This window comes from Hemitrygon akajei, chromosome 9, assembly GCF_048418815.1.
Source record: "Hemitrygon akajei chromosome 9, sHemAka1.3, whole genome shotgun sequence".
NCBI classification, from domain to species: domain Eukaryota; kingdom Metazoa; phylum Chordata; class Chondrichthyes; order Myliobatiformes; family Dasyatidae; genus Hemitrygon; species Hemitrygon akajei.
In genome coordinates this window covers 65,373,899-65,389,604 of record NC_133132.1, presented here as the reverse complement: position 1 = coordinate 65,389,604, position 15,706 = coordinate 65,373,899, and the positions used below count along the sequence as shown (strand labels likewise).

General features: G+C 40.2%; 1 protein-coding gene across 3 annotated transcripts in view; it reads right to left on the bottom strand.

Annotated features, from left to right (window-relative positions):
- Positions 1–15,706, bottom strand: part of LOC140733195 (cullin-9) — a 292,661-nt gene that overhangs the window by 72,146 nt on the left and 204,809 nt on the right. For all 3 annotated transcript variants that reach the window (XM_073056198.1, XM_073056200.1, XM_073056199.1), the window contains 4 exons: positions 13,526–13,659; positions 12,762–12,947; positions 8,642–8,763; positions 4,834–5,016 (listed from right to left, as the gene is read on the bottom strand). In XM_073056198.1, coding sequence (XP_072912299.1) covers positions 4,834–5,016; positions 8,642–8,763; positions 12,762–12,947; positions 13,526–13,659 — 625 coding nt within the window. The remainder of the gene's footprint in view (positions 1–4,833; positions 5,017–8,641; positions 8,764–12,761; positions 12,948–13,525; positions 13,660–15,706) is intronic.

Below are 15,706 nucleotides of genomic sequence, written 5' to 3'. Positions count from 1 at the left end.
GGTATACTGCCTTGGATACTGCTGGGGAGGATGACCTAGCAGAGGAAACCCACAGCAACCAGAACTCTGGCACTGAGTCTGGCTCTGTGACTCAGAAGGGGAGGGGGAGAAGAGGATTGCAGATTCATTGCTTAGGGCAGGGGTGTCAAACTCATTTTAGGTCACGGGCCGGATTGAGCAAAATGCAGCTTCATGCGGGCCGGATCAGTCGGATGCGTGCGAACGCAGCTTTCGTTGCCTCCGTTTTTTCAGCCTGCTCTCATGTGTCTCAGTCTCTGCTATAACTACAAAGTGTTTCACTTTACAAATTCTGTTTCTTATGAAGAAGACTGCCGAATAAACACTAAAAACCCTGAAAACCTGGTACCTGAATAAACTTAGCATTAGCCATATCATACGCCATAGGCGCTTCGATTATTGGGGCCAGCTTTAATAGTAATTAGATATTATCTCGTGGGCCAAAGATAATTCCACCGCGGGCCGGATTTGGCCCGCGGGCCTTGAGTTTGACATATATGGCTTAGGGGAAGAGAAAGGTGGTTCTGTGAACGAGAACAAGATTCCCAGATGGTATGTTGACTTCTAAATGCTAGGTCAGGGACATCTTGGATCTAGTCCACAGCATTCTTAAGTGGGAGGGTGAGCAGACAGATATTGTTTTCCATGTCTGACCCAATGACATGGGTAGAAAGGGTGATGAAGTCCTACAAAGTGAGTTTAGGAATTGGGTGCTAAATTAAAGGACAGGACCTCTAGCATTGTGATCTCAGGATTGTTATTCATGCCACACGCTACTGAGGCCAGAAATAAGAAGATAAGACAGGTTAACACAAGGCCAAGGAGATGGTGCAGGATGGAGGGCTTCAGATTTCTGGATCATCGGGGTTTCTTTCAGGGAAGCTGTGACCTATACAGAAGGATCAGTTTGCAGCTGAACTGGAGGACGACTAATATTCTTGCAGGAAGGTTTAGTAGTGCTGCACAGAAGGGGGCTTTAAAACTAGAGTTACAGGGAGTGGGTGGGAACCAGAGCACTACAGCAGATAATGGAGTGGTTGTGGGGAAAGATGTTGTTAACTTACGTGCATACCAAGTCACGAATCCAAAGGAGCATGGTGGGACTAACATTCTCTGTTGCGTATATTTCAATGCAAGGAGTATTGTAAGAAAGGCACATGGATCAGAATCAGAATCAGAATCAGACTTTAATCGCCAAGTACCTATGCACATACAAGGAATTTACTTCCGGCAGATGTTGTCTCTCTGCTCATAACAATAATAATGATAAATATAAATGAAAATATAAATTATACATACAGGTAGTGCAATCCAAGTAATAGTTAGCTAACAGTTAACCGGCAGTTAACTGTTCAGCAGTGACCGCAGTAGGGAAAAAACTTCTCCAGTGCCTATTAGTCTTAGTCTGGAGGGATCTGAAGCGCCTACCAGACGGAAGCAGATCAAACAGTCCGTGCGCAGGATGGGAGGAGTCCTTTATGATGTTCCCCCGCCCTCTTCTTCAACCTGGAAGAGTACAGGTCCACAATAGAGGGCAGGGAGGCTCCAATGATGCGCTTGGCAGTCCTCACTGTGCGCTGCAGTCTGGTTCTATCCTGCTTGGTGGCGGCTCCAAACCACACAATGATGGAGGTGCACACGACAGACTCAATGACTGCAGTGTAGAACTGCAGCAGCAATTCCTGAGGCAGACCGTATTTCCTCAAGAGCCACAGGAAATACATCCGCTGCACCTGGAATTATGACATTGAAGCCATTAGTGAGACTTGGTTGCAGGAGGAGAAAGACTGGCAGCTCCAACTCCAACTCCATTGTTTTAGATGTGATAGAGTGGGAGGGATTAAAAGGGGAAGGGTAGCATTACTAGTCAGGGAAAATGTTACAACAATGCTCAGACAGGACAGACTGGAGAGCTCATCTACTGAGGCTACCTGGATAAAACTAAGCAGCAAGAAAGGGATGACCATGTTAATGAGCCTATATTATAGACCACCCAACAGTCCATGGGAATTAGAGGAGCAAATTTGTAGAAAGATCACAGATTGCTACAAAATACATAAAGTTGTGATAGAAGGTGATTTTGACTGGACTCCCATATTATAAAAAGGCTGGATAGGCTAGAGTTTGTCAAATGTATTTGATTAAAGGTGTACCTGGTAAGTGGGAAGCCTCCAAAAGTGAAATTTTGAAGGTACAGAGTTGTATGTTCCTGTCAGAATAAAAGCCAAGGATAACAGGTTTATGAAACTTTAGTTTTCAAGAGATATTGAGGACCTGGTTAAGAAAAAGGAGGTGGACAGTGCAGGCAGGAAGAAGCAAATGAGGTACTTGAGGAGTACAAGAAATGCAAGAGAAGACTGTATGAGTTAAGGAGGGCAACAAGAAGGCATGAGGTTGCCCTAGCAGAGAAGGTGAAGGAGAATCCCAGGGCTTCCACAGATATATTAAGGAAGAAAGGATAGCAAGAGACAAAATGGTCCTCTGGAAGATCAGAGTGCTCATCTATGAATGGAGCCAAACGATAAGTGAGAGATCATAAATGGAACTTTTGCATCTGTATTTACTTGGGAGACAGACACAGCATCTACAGAAGTGAGGCAAAGAAGCTGTGAGGTCATGGACCATATACAGTTTACAGGGGAGGAGGTTTTTGCTGGACCATCTGGAAAAGTGAAGAAATACCCGAGGAGTGGAAAACTGGACTTACTGTAAAACTGCCAAAGAAAGGAGATTTAAGTATATGTGACAACTGGAGAGGTGTTACACTCCTCTCAATTACAAGCAAAATTTTCAGTCGCATCTTGTTAAATCGGCTCTCAGAGGTTGTGGAAGATATCATCCGGAAAGAACAAACTGGTTTTAGAAAAGCCCAATCTTGCACAGACCAAATATTCGTACTACGACAAATTCTCGAACGATCTGTAGAGTGGTACAGCAATCTTTATGTACTATTTGTGGTCTTCAAAAAAGCATTTGACAGTATCCACCGAGAAACACTCTGGAAAATTTTAAGAAGATACAGATTTCCCCAAAAAATTGTAAACATCATCCAAATGATGTACAGCAACTTTCAGTGCACCATGATTTGTGGAAAGCAACTGACAGAAAGCTTCAGGGTATGCACAGGAGTTAAACAGGAATGCATCCTATCATCTTTGCTCTTCATTTTAGCAATGGATTGGCTTATGAGTGAAACAATCACAGAAAAGAAACAGGGTATTCAATGGACACTTACCTCAACACTTGTACACCTAGTTTTTGCTGACGATATCAGTCTGCTAGTGAGTCGTCATTGTGACATTCAGGAGAAATCAGACAGACTTACATCATAAGCATCGCAACTTGGGATGACGATTCAAGTGAGAAAAACAAAGATCACAAAGATGAACGCTTCCAACCTCCAACCAGTAATCATCAATAATTAGCAAATGGAAGAGGTAGATGAGTTCACGTACCTTGGGAATAAAGTCAGCACTGATGGAGATAGTGGTAAGGACGTATTAGCAAGACTAACTAAAGCAAATCAAGCTTTTGGTAGCCTCAATGCAGTTTGGAAATCCACATACCTCAAACATACACCAAAATTAGAATTTTTAAAAGCAACGTCCTAAGCGTGCTACTTTATGGAAGTGAATGTTGGAAGATGACAAAAGACATCTGCAAGAAACTTGACACGTTCCAGACAAAATGTCTACGACGTTATCAAGAAGATCTTCTGGCCTGAGAAAATCAGAAACCAAGACTTCCTTACATCTTGCAATATGGAATCAATCTCAGTTTGTGTGAAGACGATGGAGATGGCTGGGCCATGTAATGAGAATGCCAAATGATCAACTAGCAAAAGTAGCACTAAGGTGGACCCCACAGGGAAAGCGAAGTAGGGGCAGGCCCAGAATGACGTGGCAAAGATCTGTGGAAGCAGAACAGCAAGTAGTAGGCATGAACTGGGTAACGGTGAGAAGCAATGTGAAAGACCAGCAGAAATGGAAGACCCTTGTGGAGGCCCCATGTGCCACCTAGGCACTAACGGTTCAGATAACGACGAGGTGTTTGCTGCCTTGAGGCAAATTAGGGTGGATAAATCTTTAGGGCCAGACCAGGCTTTCCCTCGGACCCTATGGGAGGCTTGTGCAGAAATTGCAGGGACCCAAGCAGAGATATTTAGAACATCCTTAGCCACAGGTAAAGTGCCGAGAGGTTTGGAGGATAGCTAATGTTGTTCTGTTGTTTTAAAAAGGCTCTAAGGGTAAGACCAGAAATTATAGGCTGGTGAGCCTGACATCAATAGTGGGTAAGCTATTGGAACATATACCAAGAGAGCAGATATACAAGTATTTGGAAAGAAAGGGACTAATTAGGGATAGTCAATATGGCTTCATGCTTGGTAGGTCGTGTTTCACCAATCTTACTGAATTTTATGAGCAAGTTACCAGGAAAGCTGATGAAGGCAGAGGATGTTGTCTGCATGAACATTAGATATAGGTGTAGAATTATGTCATTTGGCCCATCGTGTCTGTTCTGCCATTTCATCATGGCTGATCCGATTTTCCCCTCAGCCCCAATTTCCTGCCTTCTCCCTGTATCCCTTCATGCCCTGACCATCAAGAATCTACCAACCTCTGACTTAAATATACATAAAGACTTAGGAGTGCTGTGTTGAATATTAATACCAACAATGGCAGATGGATGAATCGTCTGTTTCAATGCTGTAATTTCGAAGTCAAGCTATCAATCTGTTTGGTGAGGGTTCAGCAAGCCACTGCCATCCTAGAGAACAGGATTTCAATGCAGTTACTTTAATGGTGATTAACCTACGTGCACGGCAGTGAGGTGGGATAGCTGGAGAAATGCTGCCGAGAAGCCCTTGCGCAATGCCAATGCAAAGGCAGTCTGTTGCCCAAATAGTTCTTCCATAGCATTCTTCAGCTTTAGGTATATGTCCCGGTAGCATTCAACAAAATTAGGGGAGTCCCATGCTCCATCCAGGAATCGTTTAACCTAGTGAGGGAAAAACAAAGCAACAAATTATGCAAAATGCACGCATTCAAAATGTGCAGTCTGTCATTTAATGAACACGTGAAATTTTCCTGTCTCCTCCCCATTCCACCACCATGCAATGAATTAAAGCACCATTTTTTGATCTGAAATTACATGAAGGAAACAGTAGGACATAGCATTGTCTAATTCATTCCACCACCTGATCTCTACTGATCTGATCATAGCCTCAGATCTACTTTTTGTGAATTCCTCCACATTAAACACTTTCAATAATTTCTCCTCTACAGAACTACGAAAAGATAGAAAATTCCAAAGTTTTGAGAAGAAATTCTTTCTTATCCCAGCTTTAAATGGGTGACTTCTAATTCTGACACTATACTCTTTAGTTCCATTCCTCCAAAAGAGGAAACATCTCATTATTAACTCTATTATGATCCCTCAGCATATTGTATGTTTAATAAAATTACTTATAAACTCTGATCAGCATTGACCCAAACTGCTTCACCTCTCCTCATAAATCAATTCCTTCATGGAATGAAACAACCATTGAAGCTCCCCTTTAAAGCCTCCAAGTGCATTGTTCTTTAAGTTAAAAAGCCACAGTGGTATGCAGCCCTCCAAATACAGACCCTGTACATCTGCAGCATCTTCCTTATGTTTTGTACTACACACCTTTTACAATTAAATCCAACATTCTATTTTCACTTGCTGTAACTACAGGCTAACTTTCTGAGTTTCATGTACAAGGAGAGCCTCAGCAGTGTGTAGTCAATCTCCATTTAAACAATATTCTGCTTCTTAATTTCCTCATATTCCATTCGGCAAATTTTTACGCACTCACCAAGTAAAAGTCTCCTTGCAGATTCTGTGAACTTCTCAAAAGTCAGTTTCCCAACTTGGTATCATCAGTAAATTTGAGTATGATACACTTGCTAATTTTACCCAAATAATTAAAATAGATTGTAAATCATCAGGATCCCAGCACTTTCTTGGAATACTCAACTAGTTACAAAAATGATCCATTAATCTCAACTATGTTTTCTGTTAGTTGGGTAAATGTTCATTCCTAGTAACATATTACTTTAATACAGGGAATTTAGATCTCATACAGTAACATTCCATGTGACACCCTGTTTATACCTTTTGGAAATCTATAAACACCACCTTGTTTCCCACTACTCACCTAGTTCATTCGATCCTCAAAGAGCTCTAATCTGTGAAACACTTTTTCATGAAACAAAAATGACTCCACATGTTTACAAATGTAATGCCCTGAATGTTGGATTTCAACTGATTCATGGTTACTGATAATTAAATCTGGTTTCCTGATTTGTCTCCCTCCTTTCTTAAGTATGGCTTGTTTCCAATTTATATAGATTATTTTAAAGTCTGGGAAATTTAGGAAGATCACTGACAATGTGCCCACTCTCTCTGTAATCACTTCTTTTTAAGACACAAGGATTGAAGTCATCAGGTTAGCCTTAACCTATTAGTTTGCCAAGTACTTTCTTTCTCCCAGTGGTAATGATAGTATGAGGCTCCTAACTCCTTATGCCACTGTTTTTCTAGTATTTTTCAGATGCCATTACTGAGAGGAAAAGACAAAATCAAACTGTCTCATTCTCCCAGAGCAATATTTACTTGAGCTCCTCTCTTCCTTATATTCCTGCCTTTTTTCATAATTCCTGCTACTAAACTCTCAATTTATCCCTCTTGTAAGCTTTTTAATCCCGCCATCATTCTACGCTGGTGTTGAAATTTTTCCCATTTTCTGGCCTATCACTATTCTTCACAGTGTCTTGGAAATATCTTTAACTTCTCTGGTCATGAACAGATCATCATTCTAGCTGTATCTTTATTTCTCAGCATATATTTTTGCTGTATGTTATGAACTACCTTCATAATGTACGACTCTGCTGATATATAGACTTGCCTTTTCATGCATTTCACAGCTTATTTAAGTACACTCCAGAGTCACACCTTTGTAAATATCTTTTTAAGTTGAAGCCACTTGTTTTAGACCCTAGTTAAGCCTGGTGGCCTTCATCTGTTCCTATTTCTTATGTGCTACATTACAATCTGGATCATAAACTAAAATTGATACTTTAAAATAGGCTAGTTTCTCTAAATTACTAAGCCAGTTGAAAAACTTAATTACTATTTAAATTACTGGTTCATTACAGGACAGGTGTATTCAGCTGCAAACAAAGAGCAAACCTTTTAGGATGGTCAGGAAAATTACAATACTCACCAGCCAATTACCTGACTACTGCTCTGTCAGGTCAAACCCCATTTTTCACATTTTTAACTAGAGTTGCAGTTGCTGGTATTATTTTTTTACACTAATTCATCATTCAAACATGAGCACATCACGTCTCTCTCCCACTTCACCACAGTCTTGTGAAATGAACACAATGTGTTCATGCACTCTCTGGTAAGCTCCACAAATAACTTTAGGTTATTGCCAAAGATGTGAAGATGAATATCACAAGCTTTTCATGTGTTGACTTGCATTACTTGACTGTTTTACCACACATTCATGCCATCTTCATTCTAAAGTTATGGACTGGAAGTAGCTATAGTGCAGAAGGAAATTATGAAACTTGAAAGACAAATGCTTGCACACAATAAACACCTCCTACCTTCAAAGGTCCATCAAGTATCTTACATTAGCATGAGTTAGTACAGTCATGGTTCAAACTCCACTTATGCATTCCTACAATATGTGATCAAGCCTATGAGCATCAGCAATATATGGAGATGGCAATATAAACCCTCAGACTTGACCTATTCAAAAAATTCTGGCTGACTCTCTACCTTAAACTCCAACTTACAAGGCAGGCTTCATAACCCCTTAATTCATTAGTGTCTGAAAATTTATCGATCTCAGTCCTGAACTAGCTTAACAGCCTTCTTGGGTGAAAAATACATAAAGATTACAATCCAGAAAGTGAAGTATCTCTTCTTTAGTTCCTTATTCTGGAACTGTGCCCCTAAGCTTCAGATGATTCATCTGGAATAAACTATCTCACAGAATATTATATTTTCAAAAATTTACTTCAGATTCTAAACTTCAATGTGTATGCCAATTTTATTTCATTTTTCCTCCATCTAGGCTGGCATTAAAAATCCAAAAAGGAACTGATTGCTTTGTGCAAATACCCAGTTAAATCATCCTCAGTCCTTCCTGACTCCACAAGAGGAAGCTGAAACCGACTGTCATTTTTTTGGAGGCACAGAGCAAATACTTACAAGATGAAGAAGTATTACATCAATGAACTTTTCTCCATGATATTCCTTCAGCTCTATTATTTTAATATTCCTGTTTTCATAATCAGGTTAACAAAATGAAAACAAACCCATGCTTAATGGACCACTGCTACTGTAACTTTGGAAAAAAGCATACCTGTTGAATAGCACCAATTTGCTGTTGTAGTTTAACATTCACCCAAGTTTTGCTAGGAGACCATTTGCAAAATAGGGCTGCATATGAGTCGCGAGGACATTCCCATCCCTGTTCCACAACACTGGATCTTCCCATTCAAGTTTTACAGCTACTTCATGATATCATCATACTCTTAGCCTGTAACATAAAATTTGAAGATGTGGCACCGACCACCCTTACCTGTTGCTGTACCACTCCATTCCAGCATTGTGCTATCCCAGAGATGCTGCTGGGCTTGTTCACTGCTGCCCCTTTCGCAGATGCGGAAGTGCTACTGCTGTCTTTTGATTTATTTTTCCCATCTGTAATATCCAGACAACACATTTACATAATACCATCCATCCCCAGCTAACTAAGCTCTCATTTTAGAATTTCTCTAGAAACATATATTCTGCAAGAAAGCAACAGGGTCAGTCCTCCTTCTGCACCTCAACCAGGCTTTATCTGTTGGATTACCCAGGCATCTTTTCCAGACAATGACAATAAGTATTATACCATAAGATTAGGAAGAGAATTAGCCCATCCAGCCAATCATATATGCTTGGTATCGGGGAACTCAGAGCAGAAAAAAAATTACAAGCCCAGGACACAATGTACTTGAAGGTGAAGTGCAAAGAATGCACTAATAACTGAACAAAACAAAATCATTGAAAATTCAGACAGTTCCTTCATACATTACTCTGTATAGTATCTCAATTCAAGCTTTTATCCAATTTGAGATCCATCCAGGCTCAGTAACAGTCATTACCCTACAACCATCAGGCTCCTGAACTGGCATGGATAACTTCATTTACCACTACTCTGAACTGATTGTGCGACCTACAGGCTCACTTTCAAGGACTTGCTACAACTCATGTTTTCAGTTTTATATTTTTTATTTGCACATTTGTCTTCTTTGAAGATTAGAGAGTGTCAGTGCAAGTTTTCAAAAACTATTGTACTTCTTTAGACAATTTCTTTGTATTGTATTTTCTGTCAGAAAAAGGAAGAGGGCAAGAACTCTACTGGGTATTTTTTTAATGGACCCCCCCCCCCCCCCCCCGATGTAACAGAGACATCGAGGAGCAGATAGGGAGGCAGATTCTGGAATGGTACAATAATAATAGGGTTGGTGTGATGGGTGATATTAATTTTCATAATATTGACTGGCATCTTCTTAGACCAAGGGATTTAGATGGGGTGGAATTTGTTAGGTGTGTTCAGGAAGGTTTTCTGGCACAATATTTAGATAAGCCAACTAGAGGAGAGGCTGTACTTGATGTGGTATTGGGAAATGAGCCTGAGCAGGTGTCAGATCTCTTGGTGGGGCAGCACTTTGGAGGTAGTGATTACTACTCTATCTCCTTTACCGTAGCACTGGAGAGGGATAGGAACAGACCATTTGGGAAAACAATTAATTGGGGTGGGGGAAATACCTGAATCAGGTTTGTTATCACTGGCACGTGACGTGAAATTTGTTAACAGTAGCTCAATGCAATACATAATCTAGCATAGAGAGGAAAAAAATAATAAATAAAACAAAACATAATAAATAAAATGTGAGATTAGGACCAATCAGGAGCGATAGTGGAAACATGTGCATGGAGCCGGAGGTAGTGGAGGTACTTAATGAATACTTTGCTTCAGTATTCACTAGTGAAAGGGGCCTTGGCAATTGTGGGGATGTCTTACAGCAGGCTGAAATGCTTCATTGTATAGACATTAAGAAGGAGGATGTATTGAGCTTTTGAAATGTTAGATAAGTCACCAAGACCAGACAAGATATACCCCAGGCCTCTGTGGGAAGTAAGGGTGGAGATTGCTGAAGCTCTGACGATGACCTCTGCATCATCGATAGGGACAGGAGGAGTACCAGAGGTTTGGAAGGTTGCAAACGTTGCTCCCTTGTTCAAGAAAGGGAGTAGAGATAACCCAGGAAATTATAAACCAGTGAGTCTTACTTCAGAGGTGGGCAAGTTGTTGGAGAAGATCCTGAGAGGTAGGATTTATGAGCATTAGGAGAGACATAGTCTGATTTGGGATAATCGGCATGGTTTTGTCAAGGGCAGGCCATGCCTTAAGAACCTGATTGAATTCTTTGAGGATGTAACAACACACAGTGATGAAGGTAGAGCAGTGGATTTAATGTATATGGATTTTAGTAAGGCATTTGATAAGGTTCTCCATGAAAGGCTCCTTCAGAAAGTAAGGAGGCGTGGGATCCAAGGAGACCTTGCTTTGTGGATCCAGAACTGACTTGCACACAGAAAACAAAGGGTGGTTGAAGATGGCTCATATTCTGCATGGAGGACAGTGATCTGCAGGGATCTGTTCTGGGACCCTTCCTTTTTATAAATGTTTATAAATGATCTGGATAAAGTAGTAAAAGGATGGGTTAGTAAGTTTGCTAATGACACAAAGATTGGGGTGTTGTGGACAGTCTGGAGGGGTGTCAGAGGTTACGGGGGACATTGATAGGATGCAGAACTGGCTGAGAAGTGGCAGATGGAGATCAACCCAGATTGAAGTGTGAAGTGGCATATACACTACATACTTTGAGATCCATCCCAGACTATACATTTTTCTGCATTCCCTTGTTTTCCATCATTATACCACACCCTTCTGTTCCATTTTATGCTATGACTTGGGCTCTGTCTGACCCTTTTTCTTCTTCAAGGAGATTCAAAGGAAATTTGAGCAGACACAAGCTCGATCTATACACCCACGCTTACTACTGCAAGTGCTCCCCAGGTATCTAGGTTACCTTGGTACCTTATTTAAAATACTCTTGTGTTGGGCAAGACACCATTTTTAGAAAAGCAAACAGAAAGTGCAAGGAACAGTGTTGCACTTTGGGAAGAAAAATGAAAGTAGGACTCGCACAATAAACCTTAGGACCCTGGGAAGTGCATCAAAGCTGAAATTTCCCCTCAGATTGATTTATGCTTCTCCTTGCTCTAGTAAAGAAATCAATCATTCCCAACAGAGATGGACACAAGGACATAACTGAGAAGCAAGTTTGATAAAATCGGCTGTGCTTAGTGATAATGATCAGTGAGCAAGGACAAGGCTCTATTGCAATCAAAGTGATGAATCAAGAGAATATTTAAAGATAATAATGAAAACAATCCTCACAATTATTGAGTGCAGTTTTAATTACGTTATGGGAAGGATGTATTTGGGATATTTGGAGAAGGTGCAAACGAGGTTCACCAGAATATTGCTTGGGTAAAGAATGCTAGCTGCAAGGTTGAACGTTATTGCATTGTTTCCTCTGGAGCTTCGGAGGCTGAACGGTGACCTGATAATATCATATAAAATTATGGGTGGCAGAGACAGGGTAGCTGGTCAAGATTCCACCCCCCTCCCCCCAAGGCTTGAAGGCTAGAGGAAAAGTGAGAGAAATTTTAAAGGAGATTTATGAGGCAAGTTGTTATTTACACAGAAAAAGGTACATGGAGTGCGCTGCCAGGAATGGCGGGGGATGACAGAGCAGGTATGATAGCAACTTTTCAAAGGAATTTATATAGGCACATGAACAGGCAGAATGGTTGAATATAGACCATTGTCAAGTAAATGGGATTTGTTTAAATTGGCAATGTGGTCAGCAGAGACATTGTAAGTGAAGTGCCTGCTCATGTGCTGTACTGTTCTATGTTCTTCCTTATATGATAAAATAGCAAAGTATATTGCAGGGGCAGTAAATGAGGGAAGTTGAAAGCAAGTTCATGATATTAATAATATATTTACCTGAAATAGGTTGAATGGGCAAAGCATACCTTATACAGGATCGGGTATTCCATGCAAAACTTTCTCCAAAAGCAAGAGCAAGGAGGATCAAGTGGAATTATGAAAAAGGCAGATGAAAGGAAGGATTAGGGAAGTCATTAAAATCAATGTTTGCTACTAAATGTAGCTATTTGTAGGCGATGTGACTAGCTCAGGTAACTGGGCAGAAGGCCCCGTTCCGTTCTGCATATCTTTATGATTTGGAACATCAAAAGTGATTATACTTTTAAACAATTAATTTCACATCAAACTCTTTGGGATGTTCCTTATTCTTAGACTGCTGTTTAGGCACTGGACTGAAATCACATCAAGACACGTGGGGAAATTTGTGAGATGGAACCAAATAAAATCTTCCGGATAACAAGAAACCTGAAATGGTTCACACTCATCTTCCAAAAATAATGAGATTTTACTTCTAGTCATCCTATGGTTGTGTCTGAATGATAAAGCAATTAAAGTTGTGTTCAAAATAAGGCCTTGGTAGTGGAAAAAATAGAAACAAAAAATAACTAATTAAAATTTATGACCTTACCAGGTTTATTGGCTAGTTTCAGCTCCTCAATTTCTATCTGGCTGGTATCAACATGAACCAAAAGATGACAGAGACGCCGTACTCTGGAATTGAATATGGCTGCATGACCTCTTCCCTGTTTCAAGATCTCAGAGTTCTCCAGGTATTCAGTCAATAGCCAGAATAATGGACTGGGATTAACATTGTCTGAATCAAGATAAATACTTATTATAACCTTGGCATCAAGATAAATATGTAAGAGAACAATTTTATAGGTACTTGATAAGAATCGATTGATCAGCTAATACATTAGTCATCAAATACTCTGCAGTCATGGGATATGATTGCTTAACAGGCATCAATACACTTTAAACTACCTTTCTAGCAATGTACAACGATATACAGTATCTGTAATTTATAGTAATTTTATGTCTTTGGAGCATCTATGGAGAGAAATAAACAGTCAACAGTTTGGGCTCCCTCCCTTGCCACTTTTTCCCTGGTTTTCCATTGTCTTTCTCACTGCCCACCTGATAACTTTTTACTTACTGAAACAACTATATTATTCTTTTTTGAACCTTTAGTCTACTTGGCTTTCCCTTTAAATCCTGCTTGCCTCAGTTTATTTATCTTCCCAATCACTCTGCATTAAGGCAGGTTACTTGGAACCTTTACTTTTCCATTTTTGGGAAAGGTATCATGCCATGAAGATAGCACAAGGCAATTAAAAGAACATCACTGATATCAATATGTTATGAATGTCCAAATTGCTTAGGAATACACACCTAAGGCCGTTATACTAAATACAATTGGATTGATCAAAGCCTCCCAACAGGTCCGCCCTAATGCTTCAGCTGCTTCCGCATCTGGAAGGAAACGATCAGCAAACATTTGTTCATGTCGTAAAGCGCTGTTTAACCTGCAACAAGAAGAAGCCATCATTTTCACAGAGTCGGAGTACCACTGCACAAAAGCAGGTACTTTGGTCCATCCAGCCAATGCTGACCTGATCTTCTGCCTAATCCATTTACCTGCACCCAGATAAAGTATTTCCTTATAAAGTATTTGTAATAAATCTCCCTGGTTGCTTGAAGATTTTGACAAAGGAAATTCCTCAATTGAAAGTGATGTGTTCTTTCTTGCTTTACTAAAAGTTAAAACAATGCCTCAGTAAGAAAGCTAGAAATATTTTGTAGAGCTTTTCCCCAATGAAAACTTGACACACAACTATTTGAAGCATTTTGTTTTCATTGACTCTTGGAAAAAGTCAATGAGGTAAAACTTCTCTATTGACTACAAAAAAGCTGCCCATTCACTTGTATAGCATTACAACATTTTATCTTTTCTATTGTATCGTATTTTTCTTGCTTTATACTATCTATTGGCAATTAATGCATTATTCTAGAAGTTTAAATAAAGCTACTATTTTCATATCTCACTGTTCTTTGAAATTGTTTGCATGCAGGAAAACCAGGCAAGACTCACATTTAGGCTGATAAGTGGTGAGCAAAATTAGAGCAACACAAGTGCCAGGTTATGACCCGGCTATTTGCCATTGACTTTCAATGCCTCTACTATCACCATATCCACCCACCATTCATAAATTAATAAACCCCACTAATACTGCAGTTGCCTTAAGATTGAAAAAGGTGTAGTAAAGTACTCACATAACCCTTAACTCATTCCATCATGCACACTTGTAAATGTTGTACTTCTACCACTTGCTAAGATGAGTGCAACTCCAACAGTTATGAGCATTAATAGAATCCAGGACAAGGAATCTTCTTTAGTGGCAATTTATCCACTACCCTAAATATTAACATCCTCCATCACCGTGTATTATAGTTGTAGTCCATTCTATCTACAAAATGTACAAATACTTGCCAAAGCTTCATCAGTAGTATTTCCAACTGATTGACCTCTACTACTGAGGAGGATTAAGGCAGCAAGGCACAACAACATCACTTACAATAAAAGCAAAACTTGCTGGAAATTTTCAGCAAGTCAGGCACATCCAGAAACTGAACTAGCATCCTCATAGCAGTCTGGGTGGAAGGAGGTGTAGTTAAAGTAGTGGTTGAAATCAGTAAGTTTATAGTAAATTTTGTCAATTTTAACAGCTTCACTACTTACCCATCCTGCCCTCAAATTCCCTTGGACAATTTTTGACATCTCTCTCCTCTTTTTTTCATCTCAGCAAAGTATCAGACAAATAATATAAACCCAACAACATCCACAGCTACCTTGGCTACACCTGATCCCACCCAGTTTCTTGTGATAACTCCACCCTTTTTTCTTGGTTTCTTTGTCTTCGCCACATCTGTTCCCTAGATGAGAGTCCCTGCTCTAGCACTTCTGAAATGTCCTTTGTCAGGGAACAAGGTTTCACCGCCATTGTAGTTGATGGAGCCTTCACTTGCATTTCTCCCATTTTCCAAGCTTCTTTTCTTATACCCCTCCACTCAGACAGCACAGAGAGCATCTTCCCTTGATTATCACCTATCCAGCCTACCAGCCTTTTCATTCAACATATCATCCCGTTCATTTCCACCAGTTACAAAAGGAACCCACAAGTCACATCTTCTCCTCACCACCCCTTTCTGCAGGCAATTTCCTGGTTAGCTCATCCCTATCCATCCACTGGTATTTTAGCCTGCAGAAGATGCAACACTTGTTTATACACCTCCGCACCTCCTTCCCCACAACCATCCTGGGACACAAACAGCCCTTCAATTCATACGAAAATTCACTTGCAGCTCCTCCAACCTGGTTTAATGTATTCAGTGCTCTCGATGTGACATCTATATTGGTAAGGCTAAATGTAGACTAGGCAGCCATTTTACAAAACACCTGTACTCCACACAAAACGGCCACTTTGACCTCCCAGTTGAATGCAATTTCAAATCCCCTTCTCATACTGATCCATCAGTCCTTAGCATTCTCTATTGCCACTGCTAAAAGAACTG